Source organism: Rutilus rutilus (assembly GCF_951802725.1).
Source record: "Rutilus rutilus genome assembly, chromosome: 12".
Lineage (NCBI taxonomy): Eukaryota > Metazoa > Chordata > Actinopteri > Cypriniformes > Leuciscidae > Rutilus > Rutilus rutilus.
In genome coordinates, this window is record NC_140217.1 from 8,558,006 (window position 1) to 8,580,503 (window position 22,498).

Consider the following 22,498-nt stretch of genomic DNA (forward strand, 5'->3'; position numbering starts at 1 on the left):
CTGGTCCTGGGAAAACACTGCGATGAACCAATCAGATTTTAGGGTTTAGGGTCGTTCCAAATCTGTAAGACTTTTGTTAATCTTCGGAACACAAATGAAGATCTTTTTGATGAAATCTGAGAGCTTTCTGTCCCTCCATAGACAGCTACACAACTACAATTTTGACGCTTCAAAAAGTCCATAAAGAGATCTTAAAACTAATCCATACGATTTGTGATCCACATTTTCTGAAGAGACCTGATCGCTTTATATGATGAACAGATTTATTTTAGTCTTTTATTCACTTCTAAAAGGTCCCACACATACTCCCGCTCCTGCAGAATCAATCACAAGCACAGCTGTCAATCATAACGTTACACCCCTTTTTTATAGCATCAAATAACTAACTAAAACCAAACTTACCGAAAAAACTAATTAAACATATGTCAAGCGTGATAAGAACCACCTAAAATTACAGCAACTAGTTTTAGAAAAACACTATTTGAAGTGTAATTTGATTTTTGTTTGGCTCACATCCCATTTGGTTACATGGAGAAGATGGGGATTGTGACCTATACTGCAGCCAGCCACTAGGGGTTGATCAAAATGATTTGGCTTCACTTCTCAGGACGTGAACAGCACACGTGGGCTGCGTCCAAAATCGCATACTTCCCTACTATATAGTAGGCGAAAAGCAGTTTGCGACAAAAGAAGTATGTCTGAATTCACAATACTTTAGACCACATGCCAACACATGTTAATCTGGTAAAAGTAGTTGAATTTAACTATAAACCAATGTAACAACAAATTAAATCTTAATTTCTGACTAAAATGTTATCATATTAGCCTCAAATGACCTAATCTGTGCACTTCTAATAGCAATGTACCAAGTACAGAACACACGGAATTTTAACCATAAGTGTAACTGTAATGTGAATCGTTACATCACTAATTCTTACCACCTAGTCATTACTCTGTAATGTTAAGCATTGGATAGAAATAAGGTTAGGCATCCAGGAACATGTCCTACTTGGTTAAATCAAGGCATACATGATGTGTGAGTGTCTTACCCTCATTCCCTCGAAACGTGACAATGCTCTCAAAGGTCTAAGAGCACGCAGTGTTCTCAGGGACTTAATGGCACTTAGTTCAGAGTAACCAAGAGCATTTGCAACCAAACTCACCAACGACACCTGTAAAACAAACACATTCTTCCAATCATGTAGTGAACATATGTAGGCATCAGGCATGTGTTCAGATCCAGAGAACACACACTATCCACTTACACACACATACTGAACAGCTGCAAAGCAGTAGATTCATACATACATCAACAATCAGGAAGTCAAGCCAGCACCAGGCATTGGTGAAGTATTTGACGAAGCCATAAGCAACCCACTTCAGAAGCATCTCCAAAATAAAGACGTATGTGAAGACTTTATCCGCATATTCCAACACCGTCTTTATCGTCTTACGCTGCTCAATGTAAATGTCCTCAAAAGCCTGAACACACATTCACAGCAACAAATTTACTTGTTAAATGTTTGTAATAAAAAAGATTGGGATGATTGTGAGTGGGTGAGTATATATATAGTGTGTGATGGTTCTCACCAATGCTCCACTGCTGAGTAAAATCATGAAGATGATAAAGGACTCAAACCAGTTGTGCTCTACAATGATGAAGCAGGTTTTCCTGAGATTCCACCAATTCTTCCAGTTTCTCTTCTCCACATCGACCTGACAGCACTGAAACCTCATCACACAGCCTGAGCAAAAGATACAGAGAAAAGTCACTTAATGTGAGTGGACAGCATAACAATTGAGCTCAGTATAAACAGTCCACTCTCCCAAAACTCTCAAAGTCAATACTAGAAGTCTTGCTTTGGTACTGTATATGACATAAAGGGGCCAAAAGTATTTCTAAAGTATTTCCCCCTGAAATCCCACTGTAATGTTAGTCAAAGATCCATGGCTACAACATTCTCTCTAGCCCTTAAACAAGCTGATTTGTTACTGTATTGAATACTGTAAATGTGATATGTGACACTGGTGGTCAAACACTATTGTTCAAAAGTCTGGGGTCGGCTGAAGGCAAAGATGAATTTTCAGCATCATTTCTCTAGTCTTCAGTGTCACACGATCCTTCAGAAGTCATTCTAATACGCTGATTTGCTGCTCAAGATACATTTCTTAACATTACTATTGTTGAACACAGTTGTGCTGCTTCATATTTTTTGTGGAAACCATAATGTATTTTTTTCAAACTTTGATAAATAGAAAGTTCAAAAGAACTGTTTATTTGAAACAACATTTTTGTAACCATTTAAAAGTCTTTACGGTCACTTTGGATTAATTTATTGTATCTATGCTGAATAAAAGTATTAATTTCTTTATAAAGAATGCTGACTGCGAACATTTGAAAGGTAGTGTATGCAAATGTATTCATAATATGCCAATTTTTCATCATTGTTACAATGAATGGACTAGAGAGGAAGCTTGAGTGTTTGATCATATTAGTACTTGCATACTGTAGTGCCTTTAAATCTCTTTCATAAGAAAAGCAAATTCATCTGGTTTTCCAATCTATGCTCAAAGGTCAATGCTTTATTCAACTGATTTTGTAACACTGCATTTCACAGTGAAACAGGACATTCAAAGTGAAAATGGCATTACTTCAGTGCGTTAACTATGGGCAATAATTTAGAAAGGCTGTATTACCAACAAAAATGGCCTAAAATAATGCCTAAATAGCTTTTAGGCTAATGATTAACATTAACCAATAATGGTTATAGGTTAACATTAACCAGCAGCCAGTACAGCCCATCATCAGCCAAAAAAGAAAATAGTTTCAAAGGCGGAGCATGTTATCATGTTTGAAATAACATACACTAGTGAATCATCCAGAAACAAAAAAATCTAGAATGTGTGTATTAATAAGGTATCTAGGTCGATTTCATGTTGAGTTTAAAAAGAGAAAATATTTCTTTACAGCCGTTTTCCTCATTGTGACCAAAAAATGTCCCAACAAGATCAAAGATTTCAGGTATTACTTTCCCCACAAAAAGTCCCCAGAATGTAGGGAAAACCTGAACCACACACACACCTTCTGTAAAGCAGGCCTCTGGGTCCAGGGACTCTTCCGGCTCCAACTCGACAGACTCCGCCCCCTCTCCAGGGGGTCGGATATCCACTGTGCTCCCCTCTGAGGAACTGAGAACCGCATCAACAGGCAGCTTCTACACAGGCATCCATGCAGCCACACAATTAGACACAAGAAAGCAAACAGACACACACGCACAAAATTAGGCTTGGCTGAAGCACACCACCTAGTCCAGATTACTTTTGCAATTATTCTCAGTCCCATGCAGTTTCATATCATTCAAAAGTACCTACAAGCCTGTGGATTTAGAGATTGATTTGTTTCAGAGAATTGATTTTCTAATTAGCAGCCAGGCATGAAGACAAACGTCTCTGGCTTCACCTTATAATCTCACAGTCAGCTGTGGGTACATTTGATGTGCCTTCATTCCTTCCTCATGCATGTTTTTTTGTTTCTCAAGGTGCATTTTTTTTCTCATCCAAGCTTGTGATCTTGTCATCAAATGTTGAGTGCTTTGAGTATTTTCATGTCCAGTGCAAATGTCAACCCCTTACCTTTCCCCACCCCTTCAAAAAACAAATGGTTTCTATTGGATAATCCCAATACATTTGGTTGGGCATGATTCAGATTATCACATGACCCCACCCCATTGAGTGCAATCCCTTGATTGACATGAAAACACAGGCTGGAAGTCCATTCCGTTAAGCAGTGGTCAAGCTTCGGTCCGCCAGTCAGTTTGAAGAGGAGGGGAGCCGCATTAGCGTTAACTAACACCAGAGCCACATGCTAAGTCTGAGACAGCATTTCATTAGCTTTGATTGGAGAAAACGACTTTAACTGCCGCCTAACATGGGAACAACAAGAATTATGTTCGTGGGAAAACAAAATTACGTATCGATTTTTACGGGATGACGTAATTATCTAACAATATTCACCCTTAAGACACTCAAGGGGTTCATAGGTTTAAAAAAAGTGGTGAAAGACAATGTTATTTTGCAGAAAAATAACACAACAGCTTTTCCCATAAATAAGTTTGATGATTTAAGATTACATTGTCTGATGTTATTGTACACCTAAAGTGGTGGGTGCAAACTTATTATCTGATACAGTACATTATTCTTGACCACAGTGTATTTCTTTACCTAACAGAATTGTGGGTCATAAAGACATTGACCATTCTGACGGTTTTGCAGCCGCTGGATTGATAAAACAGTCACTCAGAGAAACAGAGGGAGGCTAAAAAATACATAGAGGAGGATGCTGTCTAAAACTGAGCTGGAGCGCTGGTTGCCATGGCACCCAGCTAATGCGGCGCGGGGGAATGATGTAAGCATGCTGTGTGCAATTTCAGAATCTTCCAGAATGTCTCTAACATTTTAATCACAGTAGGAATATAAGAGGCTGAGCAAACCTGAACAAGCTGCCCTGACCCAGACTGAATGTATTCACTGTAGAATCTCTAAGCTTTAATTAAGCCTCTCATTAATCTGACATATTTTTTGATGTTGGATCTAAAGCAAGTCTAATAGATGGATTAAAGTCTAAGGGGTGAAACATTCTGATTTGGTACCTAATCTCCTGTTACTCTCTGGTACTCCCTAACTTCCAGTTCATGTCTTCAAAGCCGATTAAGAATAGATCTATCTCACTGACAGACAAATATAAGGAGGCACGAGGCACAGAAGCCATAAAGTCAAGAAGTTATCATCAAATATCTTTCTAAATTAACCATTGGCTTGGTTCCAACACAGTAGAACCCTCCTCATTGTATATGCAACAACAAATGACATAAATGCAGTTAGCAATTACACACCTCAGCAGATTGAGAAATGCCTTCAACTGCTATGAAGACAGATTCCCACAATTGCAGCAGTTTACAGTGCAATATATGACAATAATATTTGCAAATAACAATATCAAAATCTGCCATCTAATATGAATATTTATATGCAAGTTAAGATAAGTGCACTTTAAAAACAGTTGTTTATCATAAAACTCTATTTACTAAGCTTGTAGCTGGATCAACTAGCTTTCTTCATTCTAATATGGATCATTCAGAGATTGACTAATTCTACATTGACAGTAATAATTAAAGTTTCGTGTTTTTCAAAGCTCACCTCTCCTCACACACACACACTCAACCACTTCCTGTTTTCAGGTAATTTAGCTCTGAATGCTCACTTATAGCTTGTACAAAAAAACAAAACATACAAGCTAATGTAACAGAAAGATGTTCAATGGGCTATTGATGTAAAATGATGATCTTGCTCATTCCATATGACTGAAGGTACTGCAAAAGAAGCCCAGTGCTACAACAGAAACACAAAGTCATGTAGAAAACAACAAACCAAAACAAAAAGGCTGACAGCTGTCTCTCTTCGGTGCAAAATAGGGTTGTTTAAGAGGGAGGGGAGGGCACAGGCATTGAGAAACATAAAACAAAAGGGCAATCCGATCCAAAAAGAGAGATAAAATGAGAGAGAGACGATAGTTTGGTCTGATTTAGATGACAAAGGCAGTCTCCATGGTTAGTGTGGGTGAGGAGGAAGGTGAGTCTCTTACAGGGCTCTCTCAGAGAAAACCTGGGGTTCGTCTGTCATAACGCTGCAATAACAGGTCACACACAGAGAGGAGATACACACTTCACATAACATGGATAATAACGTCTGCAACTTCAACACTGAACCACTTAAATTAGATATAGAAATAGATCAAATTAGAAGAGGGGAGAGAGAAAAGTTTAAGCACAGTGACAGTACTGCTGGAAAAGCATGGAAATGTGCTGGAATACAAACACACACATACAGCCAGACAATAACAGACACACACACACACACACACAAACATACAGACAGTTAAGCATACTCAATTTCACCCTGGGCAAGGATGCTGAATTTAGCAATTTCCTCAACAGCCTCATTCATAGTCTGGGATGCATGATGCCATTCCTGCTCAGTTGGTCGTAAATAATACACATTAGAGTGTGTGTGAGGTTGTGTGTGTGCCAGACAGTGCGTGTTTATGAGAACGTGTACTGATATAATGAGTATACTCAGTAAGTCTACCTGCTACAATGCCCAGAGGTTTGTCTTAACTAGCTGCAGATGAACAGGGACAAACTGCCCTGAAGACCATGGCACAATAAATACACATGTACACACACACAAACACACGTGTAATGGGCTGTAGCTCTGAGCAGAGAATGATGCAATGGCAATATGACTCAACACAACTGTTTGTTCCCTACAGGGAAAGAGACATTGACTCTTGATGAATTACAAACAAACCTAAATCAATAAAAAATAAACCATTAAAATGACTTTTTTACATTACGTTACATAGCAAATCTCTCCGACACTGAAACAAAAACTCAGAATTGTGTTTCATGCATATTAAAATAGAAATTTCTGCTTAGTCATTGAAATCCGGCTTACCTCTTTACTGCCCTCGACGTCAGACGAGTCGCTACTGAAATCTTCCGTGTTCAGATTTTCAAAGTCCGACTCTCCCACCGCAATCGGTACTGTAACAGTAAGGCTGGGATTGTGTATGAACGACATGTAGTCGCCTTCCTCAATTCCATACTTTACGTGACCTTCCACCCCGTTACCAGGGGAAACGCAAACCTCCCTCAGATAGTCTTTAGTGAGGTCGACTGCCACCGGAGTGTGATTAGACAAGCAGTTTTCCTTGCCGTCGCTGTGGAGGTCATCAAGGGGTTTCTCTTCATCTAGTGCACGTGGTTTAGAGCCGGCCAGACAGAGGCTTTGGAGGAACTGGCGCAAAGTTGACTTGATCAGTGCGATGCCTTTATGTATTCTGCCCACAGCGATCTGCAGGTTGTTCATTTCGTTGTCGTCATCCGTGGCCGCGAGATTATCGGCACTGAAAGAGCTCAGGAGCAAGGCCAGGAACAGGTTCAGCACCTGCCACACAACAGCACACACACTCTCACAATCAGCAAGGTCAAGCAGTGATAAGATGAATTTTAGATGAATTCTACTCAGAAATGATCACGACATGTACGGGTGAATCTCTTGAAAGCTCTTAAGAAACATATCTGGGTAAAAAGTTTGGGAGGTTTTGTTTTGTTTTGAAATTGATACTTCAGCAAGAATGCATTAAATTGATCATAAGTGACCGTACATACTTTCTGTTTTCAACATTGGTAATAATAATGTTATTTGAGCACCAACTCAGCGTAATAGAATGATTTCTGAAGAATCATGTGGCACTGAAGACTGGAGAAATTTCAGCTTTGCAATAACAGGAATAAATTATATTAAAAACAGAAAACAGTTATTTTAAATTTTTACAATATTACTGTTTTTACCATGTTTGATCAAATAAATGCAGCCTTGTTGAGCATAACAGAAAAACATTACTGACCCAAAACTTTTACCTCAAAAAAAAATAAAAAAAATAATGAAAATACTATTTTAGGACTCAATCAACGGTGATAAGATGAAAATAATGTTTTACTGTTTTAATGTAAAATTAGTAATATATGCTTTTATCCAACATGACACATAAAAAAAAAATAGTTTATTATAGTAATACAAATACAGAATCACTAAGAATAATGGGAATAAAAAAAAAAAACATGATTTGTGGTAATGAGAATGAGGAAAGGAAAATATCCTTAAATGTCATGAAAATGCAAAAAAAAAATTGTTGGTCCTAAAATAGGCTTAATTTTTTTCTTTGTTAAAATGTGAAATGTTAATGAGATCCACTCATATAACAGGATCGTAGTCAGTTCGGTTTTTATTCAACTGAACAGCTAAAAAGATGCTTTGCTGACTTTAATTCATGCTTCAACAGTGGTCTTGGGCTTAATGCAGACACCTATCAGCATGCATGTAGCATCATGCAATAGTAAATATTTTTGCTTACCAATGCTTTTTCGAACACCATATTCATGTGTACTAAAAATGACCAATGATTAATTTGTTCCGTAAGTGTCCGATAACAGGGGTTGTATTATTGTATTGGTAAATATTGTATTTTACAGTTTTTCTGTATTTCTTGAAAATCAAAATAGAATGCTTAAGATAAATTTGAATTGAGCTGTACTACATTTTCATTTGTGAATATTAACAAATGACTGAAGCTGTAGAAAAGCAGTGTTCCTGGATCAACTTTCTGTAGAATATTGTCCTAACCCTAAACCTTAACCATTACATACCTAAAATCTGATAGACAGGACATTGCTGAACTCAAAGCCTTAAGCCTTGCCCATAGTCTACACTTAAAATCTGATTAGTTCATATGAATGTTGTTGCAGGATTAACAAAGATGTTGATCCAGGAGCATGTCCTACTTGCCAAAATCACAGCCACCAATGCGGGATACATAAAACTGCAAAGTAAATTTACATGAGACGAATAGACAGGAAGACACAATAGAAGAAGGAAGTTATAGGGAAAGCCCATCTTCCAGGTGTCTCCTTGTGGCATGATTGGTCTTACCACCAGATTTCCAATGACCATGACCATCATGAAGACGATGAGACACATTGACTGTCCAGCCACTTCCATGCAGTCCCACATGGTTTCGATCCATTCGCCACAAAGCACCCGGAATACAATGAGGAAGGAGTGGAAGAAATCGTCCATGTGCCACCGCGGCAACTCGCAGTCCACCGAGATCTTGCAGACGCACTCACGGTAGCTCTTTCCGAACAGCTGCATTCCCACCACAGCGAATATGAAGACAATGATGGCCAGGACGAGGGTTAGATTTCCCAAAGCACCAACTGAGTTACCAATAATCTTTATCAGCATGTTCAGGGTGGGCCAAGACTTTGCCAGCTTAAAGACCCTTAACTAAGGGCAAGAAGGAGAATGAGAAAGGGAATGTTAAAAAAGTGATGTTTTGTGATCAAGTCATAACCCTGAATTTATGGAGTATTAAATGAAAGCCGAAATTTGGGTTTCTCAATGGTCTCAGTCCACAAGCAAGTGGCATTCAAGCAGCTCAAGTGCTACTGTTGTGAATTTGAGTCAAATTTATAATGTTTATGACATTATTTGTAATGAAAATAAAAGTATTAAATTAGGGGAAAAAAGCTAAATAGAACCATTTTCACTAGTGTTCTTAAACCTTCGAACCCCACTGTATACAAACAAAAATCAGAGACCTCTGTAGGAAGGCGAGAAGTGAGATTTGCTCACCAATCTAAATGAGCGCAACACTGAAAGTCCCTCCACATTGGCCAAGCCCAGTTCCATGAGACTCAGGCTCACAATGATGCCGTCGAATATATTCCAGCCTGCTTGGAAGTAGTAATATGGGTCCAGAGCAATTAACTTCAGACACATCTCTGCTGTGAAGATTCCTGTGAATACCTGCACAGAGCCCAACAGGAAAAAATCAGCAGAACTGAAATAACTAAACAACCTCAACAACTAAAGGCACTTTTCCACCAGCGTGTCAAACTGTTCTTGTTGCTTAACCGTTCCATTCTGTGCCGATCACAGAATTCCGGGCCGAAAACATTATGTAATCGAGCCGTGCTGAACCAAGCTCTAGTGGAAAAATATTAAACTGTTCCTTACCGTTCTTAGAACCGTTCGGGCCAACGTTGGAAAAGCGGTTTAACATTTTAGAGCAGCATAAGAGTTTGCTTCAACTTAGTAGTAAAATTACTACCAATAGTGTATTTGTGTGCTGCTTTTAAATAAAATAAAGGATAATTACAAATACTGTACTGCAGTAATGAGAATCTGCCATTCAGATCTTACCAGGTTCCCAACTGACAGCACATGGTTGAATCCATCTGTCATGGGGTAGTGCTCCATAGCCATGAAGAGGGTGTTAAGAACAATGCAGATGGTTATGGCCAGGTCAACAAATGGATCCATCACGATCATGTTCACAATCTCCTTCACTTTCAGCCAGGTTGGACAGCAGTCCCAGATCAGGAAGCTGTTGGCAAATTTGTACCAACAAGGAGGGCACTTCTGCCGTGATTCCTCGAGTTCTGTGAACACAGATTAAATAAAGTTTAGAAAAGATAATTACATTTTGGCTTTCAAATATAATGTTGAATTGCAAAAACAGTTGAATGGCTATAATTACTAATTGTACCCTAAGAAATATTTTTTTTTTATAGAATTATAGAATTAACATTATAGAATTAACAAGTATTAGTATTGGTATTGATACCAGCAATACTGGCCTTGATAGTGCTTAAAAAAGATTCAAATATTATTTAAAACATACACCCTTTATCCTGGTTCTATACACAGTCAGAAAAAAATATGTTAAATTTGCTCCTTTGGGACTAAAACAGTTTGTCACGGGTGCAGTACCTATTTATGCCTAAAAGGTGCATATTAGCACCTTAAGGGTACATATAAGCACATTATCAGAAAGGTAAAACAGTGCACATTTGATGACACTGCCAGAGGGACAAACTAAAATTAAAAAAAGATATATATGTCAGTGCATTTATTGGGGATTACCAGTTTTAATATTAGTTAATTGCATAACAAGATCAATTGCAATTGATCACAGAAAACGGTTAAATTATTTAGCTAATTTCCATTTGAAATGGCCCTGTTAATATGTAACCACTCTATCACGATGCTGTGTGAAAAAAAATATAGAAATTTATAGATATTTTTTTCCAAATATTCTTTCTGAATGGGTTGCAGTGATGAAACTGGGATGCACAGCACAATTAATCATGGCATCATGTCATTACTGCAATTGACATTTAATGGAATATAAATATCAATGTGACTGATTGATCAACACAAATATGGGACATTTGAAAATACAGACAAGCCTAGTGTTCACATACATATATTTAAATATACAAATATTGTAAAGTACTGGATTTTGCCGAAATAAATAGGGAAGTTGATTTGTAAAAAAATTGTATATGACACTGTTTGTTAAAGAAGTGAGGATGTGAGGTTTAGGGAGTATATGTGATGACTGAATATTAGATGAATATGTTGAGAGTGCATTTGCTCAGAGGTGCTAATTGCACTGGAATGTCAGCAGCAACATGACAGTCAGTGTTTAAATGTCAGTACATGAGTGTGTGTGTGGGGTGGAGGGGTCCTGGTAAATTCTACATTGTGGGGACAAAATGTAGAAATTTCTTGGTCCCTATGAGGAAAACACCTTATAAATCATACTAAATTATGTTTTTTGAAAATGTAAAAATGCAGAAAGTCCCAATAAAACACAGAAACCCAACAATATGTGTGTGTGTGTGTGTGTGTGTGTGTGTGTGTGAGTGAGTGTGTGTGTGTGTGTGTGTGTGTGTGTGTGTGTAAAGTGTACTTGTACATTTTTGATTGATTAGATATACAATGAAACATATAATATTAACATTCTGAAAGCAGTGCACAGCTATATAAATGTAATTTTTTTTACAATCCTTTGCATGAATATTTGATGGTGTTAACACTACAGGTGAATGAGTTCATTTATTATGAGAATAAATTACTATTTCTAAAATCGTTCATAATGTAAAGGCTCCTTCAAGAGGGACTTTTATTTTGAAACCATAGGCGTAGTAATATTCCGGTAGCGAGCAGCATAGTTAGTTGAGCTGCCGCCATACAATGTGTAGCTGCGATCTTTTCGAGCCGCCAGCTGAAAGCTTATTAATTCCAGTTTGTTTGTGGTGATTGCTTCAGGAGTAACATCTAAGTGTTAGTCATTGATCTCAAGGTAAGAAATTAGCATTATATTTGGGTTTACAGTGTTCTGAACGATGAAGTGATTGTTCTGTGTTATTCAGATCTGTTGTATTGTTTAACGTGTGATTATTCTTTCTTTATTAAGATACAGATCAATTTTAAGGGTTCTTGATGTTGTGATGTTAACCGTCATATCCCAGGGTTTCAGGTAGCACCAGTAAGCTCCCACCACAGTTTTGAAAAATTCTACAAAAATGGCAGTGGTATAAGCTGCGGAGTGGAGAGGGAAGAGGGGATACGGACAACACAGCATTGGCTTCTGATTCATGTTATTTAGCTTTCATTGAATTAAAAGCATCTAAGCTTCCCACAAATGCCCACTGCAATTCACCATTACACGCAACACAATATACATATATTATACATGGTTTTATAAGCTCATCATAAATTACACAAATACATACATATCCTGTGACAGCTATCATTTAATGCACAAATACATGCACAGCCGTTCACATAAGTACTCTGCATCGAAAACATATATGAACGTGCACTAATAACTTTTGAGGCTTATTTTTTTATAAGCCATTTGATGGGTTAAAGGGCAATAAAGACCGGTTACACTCACAGTGTGGGTAAATCATGTTTGTGTCAGAGACACAGGATCTATTGAAGAGAACTTATGCAAAGCAGAACCTCTTCCAAAGCAAAAACAAACACTCATTTTTGACTCATTCATGCATCTCTCACTTACTGTATCCAATCTCACAGTTTGAAGCACCTGTCACTGGCATAGGAAATCAACGCATGCTGTCATGAATAATTATGAGGAGTCAATGAGTCGATGGTCGATGTACAAGAAAACGTCACATCCTGTGATGTTGACAAGAAAGACAAATTTAAACCCGGAAGATGAAAATAGCACAAAAAAGGCTAAAATTAACTCGTTTTTTCCAACAATTAAAACTAATGGATGGTATTGTCTTCTATTATGTTCAACACACACAACTTTGTTAAAATCTTTGAAAATAAAGATTAGGATTTCATGGCAATTTAATCTGTATTTGGTTATAATACCGATCAAGTGATTAACATTATGTTTGGTTGAATGCTGCTCCTTTACGCCACAATTCTATAAAAAAATGAGCACTGTATTTTAGTAATGTCAACTTATCGCTTATGCCATGTATTTTTCTGTGAAATACCTTATTTTTGTTTATTAAACTATATGTTTGTGTATAGAAACCTCACTTATGTGAATTGGGGATACTTCTATTGTCTTCTGTAACAATGAATGCTTATTATTGTTTATATATATTTAGTTAATTCATTATCTTTATTGTACTTATTATTTTTCAGACTATGTACATCTTTGAATATACATCTGTAGACCATTCCTCAGCCTCCAATACACAGTGTTAAGCTGATTATCTGTCTCCTCATTTGTGCTCTGACCAGCACCCAGATGATTTACTCATTAATTACCTAATCAGAACCTAACAGTCTAAAAGACTCTCCAACAGAATTAGTCGTTCATTCCGGATTGAGTATTCCCTTCTGACATAATGGACTCTGATGAAGAGATTACAGGAGCAGCTCGCCCCAAGCACCATACTCGTCCTCCAACTTACCTATAGCAATATGAGGTACAATATGCTCAAGGCAGACCTGTCGCTGAGTATGATGGTATAATAGTCTGTTCTGATGACTCACAGATCATGTCCTCAAGTTACAGGCCTCCACAGTGTACCGAATTCCATCAGCCATCCTTCTCCTCGAATTCGACTCAGGCAGCTGGTTTCACTACCTCTACAGACAACAGTGAGCTACAGCATCTGCGCCGTGAGCATGCTCAACTAATGCAGACCCATCAAGCTTTCCAGGCAGACTTGTGGGAGTTGAGAGAAGTCTGTGCAAAAGTCAGAGAATTAGTTCAAGTGGCTCAAGCCAACCTCAGTCAAGCCAGAGGCAAGAATCTCTGACCAGCACAACCACTGGCATCGCAGTTATCCAGTCCCCATGTGAGGCCATATGAGTCCACAACCTTTGCGGAGGATGGAAACTGAGCTTCCCCACTGCCATGGCCTGATCCTGACGTTGACCAGCAAACACCTGCTCTCCCAGATGGGACTTAACTTTTCAAATACCAGATCTTAGTGGATCACCTTAAGCTTGAGGAGGCCAGAATGATAACGGATGCTTATTTGAACTCACCTGCCCCATTCACCGATACAATGGCTGTACTAACATGAGAAATTTGGCCAACCACATAAGCTAGCCTTAAGGAGGATCGCTATTGTCCCTGAGAGTCCTGACATCAAACAAGGTGATATCTATGCCTTTGTGGTTCGCTCTCCAGGTGAAGTCACTAGTGGGCCTACTGAGAACCCTGGGACGTGAGGTAAACTGGAGCTGAGTTGTGGGTCCCAGGTCACGCACCTTCTGAGTAACCTTCCTCCTGAGCAGCAGACTGAGTTTCATCGTCACATGTTCCGCCAACCTGGCACAACCCCTAATCTGGTTGACCTTTCGAACTGGCTCTGTTACGAAACCTGGTGCCACAGCTATGATGCCGAGCTGATGTCTAAGGGCTCACACACTAAGTCAGACTCTCACCTTGGAAATAGAGGGAATCAATCAGTTGGCAATGCCCCTACTGCAGCGAAAGGACATGCCTTTGTTGAATTCACCTAAGGAGTAAGTCCTACTTACCCTTCACAGCGTGGAGAGGCGTCTCCTGAAGGACCCTGTAAATGCTGAGGTCTATAAAGAGGAGATGAGGAAACGCATTGATATAGGAGCTGTTCGGGAAGTGACTGACACTATACCTGATCTGCGTGAATGCTAGTACATCCCTCACCAAATTGTTAGTCACAATGGAAAGTTCTGCATTGTCTTTTACTGCTCCCATCAGTACCAAGTCCAAAGCTTCAACCAGTTCCTCTTGCCAGGGCCCTCCCTTGGGGCTTCTCTGTTGGGCATCCTTATCCTCTTCATGTTCCACCAGGCCTGTCTTCTACCTGAGGACCATCCTCTACTTTGTTTCCTTTGGTGGGACCTGAAGATGGATGAGGCCCCCAAGATTCTCAAGTGGCATGTATTACTCTTCGGCACAACCTCCAATCCCTGCTGTGCTACCTATGCACTACAACGACATGTACGGCAACACTCCCTGACAGATAAGGCTGTTCGGCTTTCGGGGATAGATGTTTTTATTTTGATAACTGCCTGCAGAGCGTACCTACTACTGATGCTTGATTGATAGACTAAGGAATACCCTTTCTAGAGCTGGATTTGAATGATCCTGGTGTGCTGAATCACCTACCAACCAATGCCCGAGCTGCGAGTGTGGAACTATGGTTGATGAAGGAGAAGTTAGATGTCCTAGAGTCTGGTATAAATTTCCCCGTGGGGATTAATAAAGTAAAAGTAAAGAAAAATAAAATAAAATCTATCTAACACTGGGTCTGAGCTGGAACTGGCGGATGGACACCTTGTCATACAAACACCACCCTGTGATATATGAGACTCCTACTTTTAGGAATATATGTAAGGTCCAAGGTACTCAGTACGACCCTCTGGGATAGCTTCTACCTTATATGACTAGAGCAAATGTCATCATTAAGCAACTGTGGAACAAGAAGAGAGGATGGGTCGACCCCAACCTGCTACCTGAGCTCCTCCGGTCCTGGAATGCATGGGAAGAGGAACTCATGGGAGCTATCCATGAGGTACATATCTTCTTGGATACATCTGAGCAGGAATATGGAGCGGTGGCTTACCCTTGACTACCGACCAGGATGGTCGGACCTACCTGTCCCTCATTATAGTACGCTCCCGTGTCACTCCTACACAAGCTCACATCCATTCCAAGACTGGAACATTGCAGGAGTCTAGTCACAGCACAGTTGGCTAAGTTACTTGAAACAGAGTTGACTCTATGTATCAAGACTATTTCTCTGTGGACAGACTCTACCATGGTCCTACAATGTTTGAATTCAGAGTCCTGTCACTACCGAGTCTCCTGAGATCCAGGAGCTGATGGATAAGTGTTCCTGGCATTATGTAATCTCTGCAGACAACCCCGATGATGACCTCAAACGGTTAGGGACTGGAAAGTTGGTCAGGTCCGGAAGTTGACTAGTTACCCTACCCCCTGAAATGGATCCGTCCAGTGGTCTGATACAGGTAGGAGTTCGTTTAAGGACAGTTGCATGTGTTATACATCCTCTGGTCCTGGATCCTAATCATCCCGTCACTCCTTTGATCATTCACTATTATGATCACCAATTACATCCTTCTGGATCAGAACAGTTGTTTGCAGAAATAAGAAGATACTATTGGATCCTACGAGACCGAAAGCTGTCCGGCTGTTTCAGTATGACTGCCAAGAATGCCAATGTGGAGGGCCCAGCCAACAATCCCTTAAATGGGATTGTTGAATCTACCTTCTGCACGCCTTTGGCTCTGCAAGCCTGCCTTCATTTTCCTGTGGAGTGGACTGTTTTGGACCCCTTCTGGTCAAAATTGGAAGATGCACAGAGAAGTGGTGGGGTATTGCCTGACCACGAGAGTGGTGCATTTAGACCTATTCTCTAGCATGACTACCGACTCATTCCTCATAGCTCTTAGAAGATTTATTGCAAGGAGAGGGACACCAGCAGAGTTATGGTCGGATTGAGGTACAAACATCCATGGGGGTGAAAGAGAGTTACGGGAAGTTTATGCTGCATTGGTCAGCTGATGTGGAGATAAAGGGCCATGTTTATACTAGACCGGTAGTCCACCTGGTCATCCTGCCAACTAGGGCTGCACGATTTGGGGAAAATGTTATATTGCGATTATTGAGGTCAATATTGCGCTATGTGATTGCGATATAATAAACAAATGGTTTCATTTGCTTGGTTCTCAAGGAAATTGCACACAGATTCGTGATAATGCTGAAATGTGTATTTCTCAACTCAAACTAATGCATAGTGTTTTCGAATTAAAATAATATTTTTTACAAAATTAAATAATGATTGTGTGTACATTAATAATGCATTACTGCAAACTTGTTATAGTCTCAATAGTACAAATAAATAGAACAATAAATAAGAACATTTGTATGCTCATGAAAATAAGATATTTTGAACATTCTGTCCAGACAAGCAGGGACATTTAAGCAGGATGTAACATATGCTTTGTATAAACTCAGTCTGTGGATAATTTTTGGTGTAAGTGTATTGTGATTGTCAAAACATTTGGTAACTAAACAGAATTTTGTTAAGTTTAGTGACAACATGTTACAATGTTTACATGGTACAATGACTGGTAGGCTACTGTTTTTAATATTGCTTAACACAAATTTCACGATTTCAATTCAAATCTTGTGATTTGATTCCGATCTTATCAATTCATTTGGATAAATATTAGGAACAGTATGTTCATTTTCTCAAGAAAAAAAAATCTCAACTAATGCTGTAAAAATACATAGAGCCCTGTAAGCTGGTATTATTATTATTAAATGGTATTAAATATAATGTGGTTTTTACTAGGCTATAATAACAGCGTTACAATATTTTAATGATATAAGTAAAAATATAATAAATATTTAATATAGTGCACATATTTAGCAAAATACTCCTCTCTCTATATATAAAATTTGTCTTGCCAACTAACGTGCTATCAAATGGCTTTCCTGAGGTAAATGTAACGTTGTGTGACATATTGTTCTCCAGCTGTTTTACTGACCTCTTTCCGTGGTTGAAAAACACTGATTGATCGATATTATGTATGAGGCATAAACATTTCGGTAAGTTGTACTGTATCTTTCAACACACCTATTGTGCATTCGTGTTTATTTAGTATTAACTAGTAAAGAGTAAGAGATGTTCAGTTCACTACCACGATCTGTCAAGTCACATTTACAAGCACCAAAACGCTATTGTTTGAATTTCCTAATAAAATTGACAGAATCTGAGAACTGAGAATTTGTTTCCTATCAAAAGTAACCTGCTCTGTCTAGTCTGTCGATGTCAGTGTCCTCTTTGCTTCGTGTTTTTTCTCTGCGTGAGAAAATGGATGTGTGGTGTGAGAGTCTCACGCTGAATAAGTGAGAGTTGGCAGTCCTGCTCTCTCTGCTCAGTGTCGGTTATCTTATAGCCAAAATATCGCCATATAACAGAGGTAGAATTTTTTCTGGCCACCAGTTCAGTGTCCGTCTGCCCGGCATCCATCTTCACCTGTTCTCCGCGCTGCACTCCAGAAAAAGTCACGACGTGACCAAATGTGCCACATGTGCCACTGCCTAAACTGATTCTTCTTTTTATTAGCGGTGTAGAAAATGAGCAAACAGCTCTCAGAGAGAATGGGTTGTCATGTCCACACATGCATTTATTTCTTTAATAAAATTGCAGCAAATTGCATATAATCGAATAGGCTTGACATCGCGATTGCGAGATGATTAATAGTGCAGCACTACTGCCAACCTTATGATGATAACTATGAGATGAAAACTTTTTTCAAAAAATTTCAACACTTGCACCTTGGAATCTATTTCAAGGTTTGCTTTGTCGAGCCACCAGGCACTGTTGTTGTGCAAATGAGCAGGCCGGAGCGCATTAAGGGTTTTCTGTTAGAACGGTGTCGTGTAAGTGGCCCCTAAGTTAATAACTAATGATCTTTTTAACGGTAGTGAATCAATCAAAACTAACTTCAGCTGGACAATAACTTTATTCTAGAAATGCTGTAAAGCTAAAACAATCTCTCTTACTTTAATTTCCCATTATCACTGTAAAGCTGCTTTGAAACAATCTATATTGCTAAAAGCGCTATATAAATGAAGGTGACTTGACTTGACTGTATTAAAGGGTACCTCAACCCCTGGTCAGAGCCTGACTCCACCCACTGGCAATATTTGAAAAATGCTGGAAAAGTGGGCAGACCCCAGCGGAGATAGAGGGGACGAACCGAGGGTGAGGCTGAGCGGGGGGCGTGCACCTGAGACCCGCAGTGACGGATTAATTGACAGCTGTCAGACTCGCAAAGATGGAGAGTGACTGGAGTGACGCCAGTAGCTTTGCAACAAAGCGGTCATTTGAAGTTGAGGACTTTTCTCCCCCACCTTCACCTGAAGTGGAGGAGGGTGAATTGTCTGTGGACACAGGGCCAGAGCCTTATCGATTCGAGCCACTGGTTCAAACTGTGGTCTTAACTCCCGCATCGGGATCGGCATCCGACGATGCTAGCGAAGCAGGGGCCAGTGTCTGAGTGGTAAAACATTATCATTATGGTTAATTTAGGCTAATGCTCATAGCAAATGCTAACGAACTAGAATTTTTTTAAATGCATTTAGGTTCATTTTGGTATGATTTAGTGTTGATAATTAAGCCCATAATTTGATAATTGAATTATTATCAATTATTTGTACTATAAGCACTATGATCAATAATTTGATCAAGTGTTGATAATTAAGGGAGCCCATCCCTCTGCCTCGTGCAACCTGTTCATTACCTAATCAGAACTTAACTTTCCAAAGCCTCTCCAACAATACTGTATACTGTATGTCATATTTACATTTCTGATGTTGTCAATATGTTGATATTGTGCATATCAACTTCTATCCAAACATTCAAAAATACATGTATGTCGAAGCACACTTTACATAACAACATATAAGTGAGTGTGTGCTTATGTGTATGTGTGCGTGTGTGTGTGTGTGTGTGTGAGTGTGTTTGTATTCTGTATGTGCATATGTGAGGTTAGTGTGTGTCAGACCTTCCATAGTATTTGTCAGAATGCTGGCCACACTCAGAGCTCTCTTTCTGGCTACTGTTTCATCCAGATAATCAGATGGCTGGTGTGATCCTGAACGTTTTTTACGTGCCTCAGACTCAGTGGTCGTGCCCTAGAAAGAAAAAAAAAACACCATGAGTATTGAGCATAATATTGTTCACATATAAGTAGTTTCATAATGGGTCACATGTTTATGTTTGTGTATTTCAGTTGCTCCACCTCTGGTAATAAACGTCCGATTGGTGATGTTGGTACAGATGTCCCGCCCACCAGTGAGACCACTCCATTGCAATCAACTGTACAGTGCATTTTTCCATTGGCTGGGAGCATAATCCTGGGGGCAAGACTGCAGTGACTGACAGTGGAACTTCGTCTCTCAACACAGCGAGGTACGAAGAGCGATCCGCGGCGACTGTCACTATCCTCAAACGTGCTGTGCTCATCGTCCGCAAAATCATTCTCTGAGCCAAAGTCTCGTGCTCTACCACGAAAACTGAAAAGACTTGCACGACTGTTCCTCCTTGGAGAGAAGAGAGATCCACGAATGCTCAGAAGAGACTGAAAAAGAGATCCAACAAAAAGAGATTAGCAATTAACTAATAAAGGTTTTTTTTTTTTTTTTTTTTTACAAGCGATACTGGTTATTTATGTGTCTGATAATAATTTAATTACTCATCACTAATCTCTGAAGGTGAATGGCTTGCTTCTTTGCATCTCTAATACTGCATTGCAATTCTTTTTATTGAAATAATTTATAATTCAAAATTATATCCACAAAATATATTTAAAAAAAAGGGACAAACCCTTCGGTATGTCCCACCCAAAACTCCTGTTTCAGTAGGAAATAATTAAACAGAAGAACAAAAACCTCACATGGTTGGCTCTAAAATTAAATTGCTCTGTACTAAATTCCCTGTAGATTTGGTTGCATTTGTATCATCAGCTGGGGCAAAAAAATATGTAAAAATGTATTCATTTTGTTTCTTAAGTTTATTTTTGTCATAATATGTCATGTGTTCTTAATTAATATGTCATATTTCATTGTAACTGCGTTTTGTTGTATATTTAACTAATGAAAAATAGTGTTGCAGATTATAGTGTCCCTTATATAGTAGATTCTGGTGGATTGCATTTAGAATGTTAGAATGAATTGAAATTACATCTCAACCACATTTATATCAACCTCATATCTGGATCATTTTTGAAGCATCTGTGTAATGCATCTGTGCCACCTTTAGGTCACATCTTAGCCATGTAATTCTCTGTGTACAAGTGCATTGCTGAACATTTTGATGAGCTAATATAAAGAAATTAACAATTTTCTGTCTCAGACTGCCTGAATGCTGTAGCCGATTAGCACTCCACCCACCTAAACTCAGTAACTGAGAAGCTGAGAATTATCCAAAGGACACAGTAACGTTTATCAAACCATATTTTCCACAATGCCACAAAAAAGTGGAAGTCACCTGATTTGGAGTGGAACATTTCTTCTCATATGAGAGTCGGTTGGCATCTATGGATAAGCGAAATCCAGACCGTCTGATACTGTCCTCTGAGGCGGACTTATGGAACTTCTCCTGATCGGCTTTCTCTTCTTCTTCCCTTTGTTTTCTTTTCTTCCTCCTGTTCCTTCGCTCTTTAGCACTCTTGGAGCTGAGTCTGGACCCCCCAGAGGAGCTTTCCTCTGACAAGCCCCCCCTCCCGCCACTGTACTCCCCACTCTCTGTTGCTGCTGCTGCTGCAACCTGCCAGCCAATTACAGCACAAGAACCGTTGTTAGGGGCAACCAGAGGTAGACTAATTTCAAGCTTACATACCAAAAGCAGAGACAAGAGATGGATAAACAGTGAAAATTGGAGAAGGAGGGAAGATCGCTTTAAGTGATCAGACTAAATTACAGGTATTAGTCGCATTGTTGATCTTGCTGCTTTATTCCATTCTCACTAATCCTTACCACTTCATTATGTTTTTAACTTTCTATCTATCTATCCATCCATTCATCAATCCATCCATCCACCACCATAGAGAACACATAGTCGCCATTTTTGAGAAAATCTTGCTTTCTTTTGTCTCTGTCTCTATTTCTCTCTTTCTGTCTTCCTCTTGTTTCTCTCTTTTTCATGTTTACTAGGGAAAGGACACTCCCTCACTCTCTCTCATTATCTGTTGGTTTCCATGGCGACAGGACAGTGTTAGTCGCAGTAAGTGTGGTTCTGAGAAACTTCAGAGATAACGAAGGCATAGTATAAGATCAAAGATCAGGAAACTAGTATAAAATAATGATCAAAACAAAAATAATGAGAACAAATAATAACTGTAAATCAATGTCTGCCTGTTGAAGTGAACGTTAGTTTGTGCATTCTAACATGCTAATATGAGTTTGCGTGTGTTTGTTTGCTACCTGTGCCTCTTCTTGTTGTCTCTTTAGCTGTTCCAGCATGGCTTGAAACTCTTCTTCTTTCTGTTGGGCCTCTTCTATGGTGGCCTGGTTCTGCTCATCATATGCCATGGCCACCACAGCCAGGATGAGATTCACCAGATAAAAGGAGCCCAGAAAGATCACAAGAACAAAGAAGATCATATAGGGCTTTCCAGCTGCACGCAGGGTCTGTGAGAGACAGAACACACGTATACAAAATGTTACAAAAACGCTTCTTTTGTAAAAAGAGAATGAGAAAGCAAATGAAATAGTAGCCTACTAATTAGTTAATGGAGAGATGTGGTCCAATGCCTGGGTTGCCAAATGCTTGGGGTGCAAAATTCGAATCATTTTTGCTAGTGCTAATAAAATTTCACTTACTACACAAAAAAGAACTTGCCCTGATCTGAAAATGCTAAAAATTTAGTAAAAGAAAAGAGTAGTCTGTATTCATAGTATTCAAAGGCAGTAGGGGAAAAGTACCCGAATGACCTACTACTTCTGCAGAGATTCGGAAGTGTGCATGTGAAGGCCACGGGAAAGGAGTTGTGCATGGCATTG

At 39.2% G+C, this 22,498-nt stretch overlaps 1 protein-coding gene across 1 annotated transcript in view; it reads right to left on the minus strand.

Annotated features, from left to right (window-relative positions):
• The window catches only part of scn1lab (sodium channel, voltage-gated, type I like, alpha b), a 48,426-nt gene that overhangs the window by 7,225 nt on the left and 18,703 nt on the right, over positions 1-22,498 (minus strand). The window contains exons 10-21 of the mRNA XM_084425473.1: positions 21,920-22,126; positions 20,985-21,263; positions 19,738-20,076; positions 19,501-19,630; positions 9,826-10,064; positions 9,256-9,429; positions 8,551-8,907; positions 6,514-7,005; positions 3,083-3,215; positions 1,591-1,745; positions 1,309-1,482; positions 1,050-1,172 (exon numbers count right to left, since the gene is read on the minus strand). Coding sequence (XP_084281599.1) covers positions 1,050-1,172; positions 1,309-1,482; positions 1,591-1,745; positions 3,083-3,215; positions 6,514-7,005; positions 8,551-8,907; positions 9,256-9,429; positions 9,826-10,064; positions 19,501-19,630; positions 19,738-20,076; positions 20,985-21,263; positions 21,920-22,126 — 2,802 coding nt within the window. The remainder of the gene's footprint in view (positions 1-1,049; positions 1,173-1,308; positions 1,483-1,590; positions 1,746-3,082; positions 3,216-6,513; positions 7,006-8,550; positions 8,908-9,255; positions 9,430-9,825; positions 10,065-19,500; positions 19,631-19,737; positions 20,077-20,984; positions 21,264-21,919; positions 22,127-22,498) is intronic.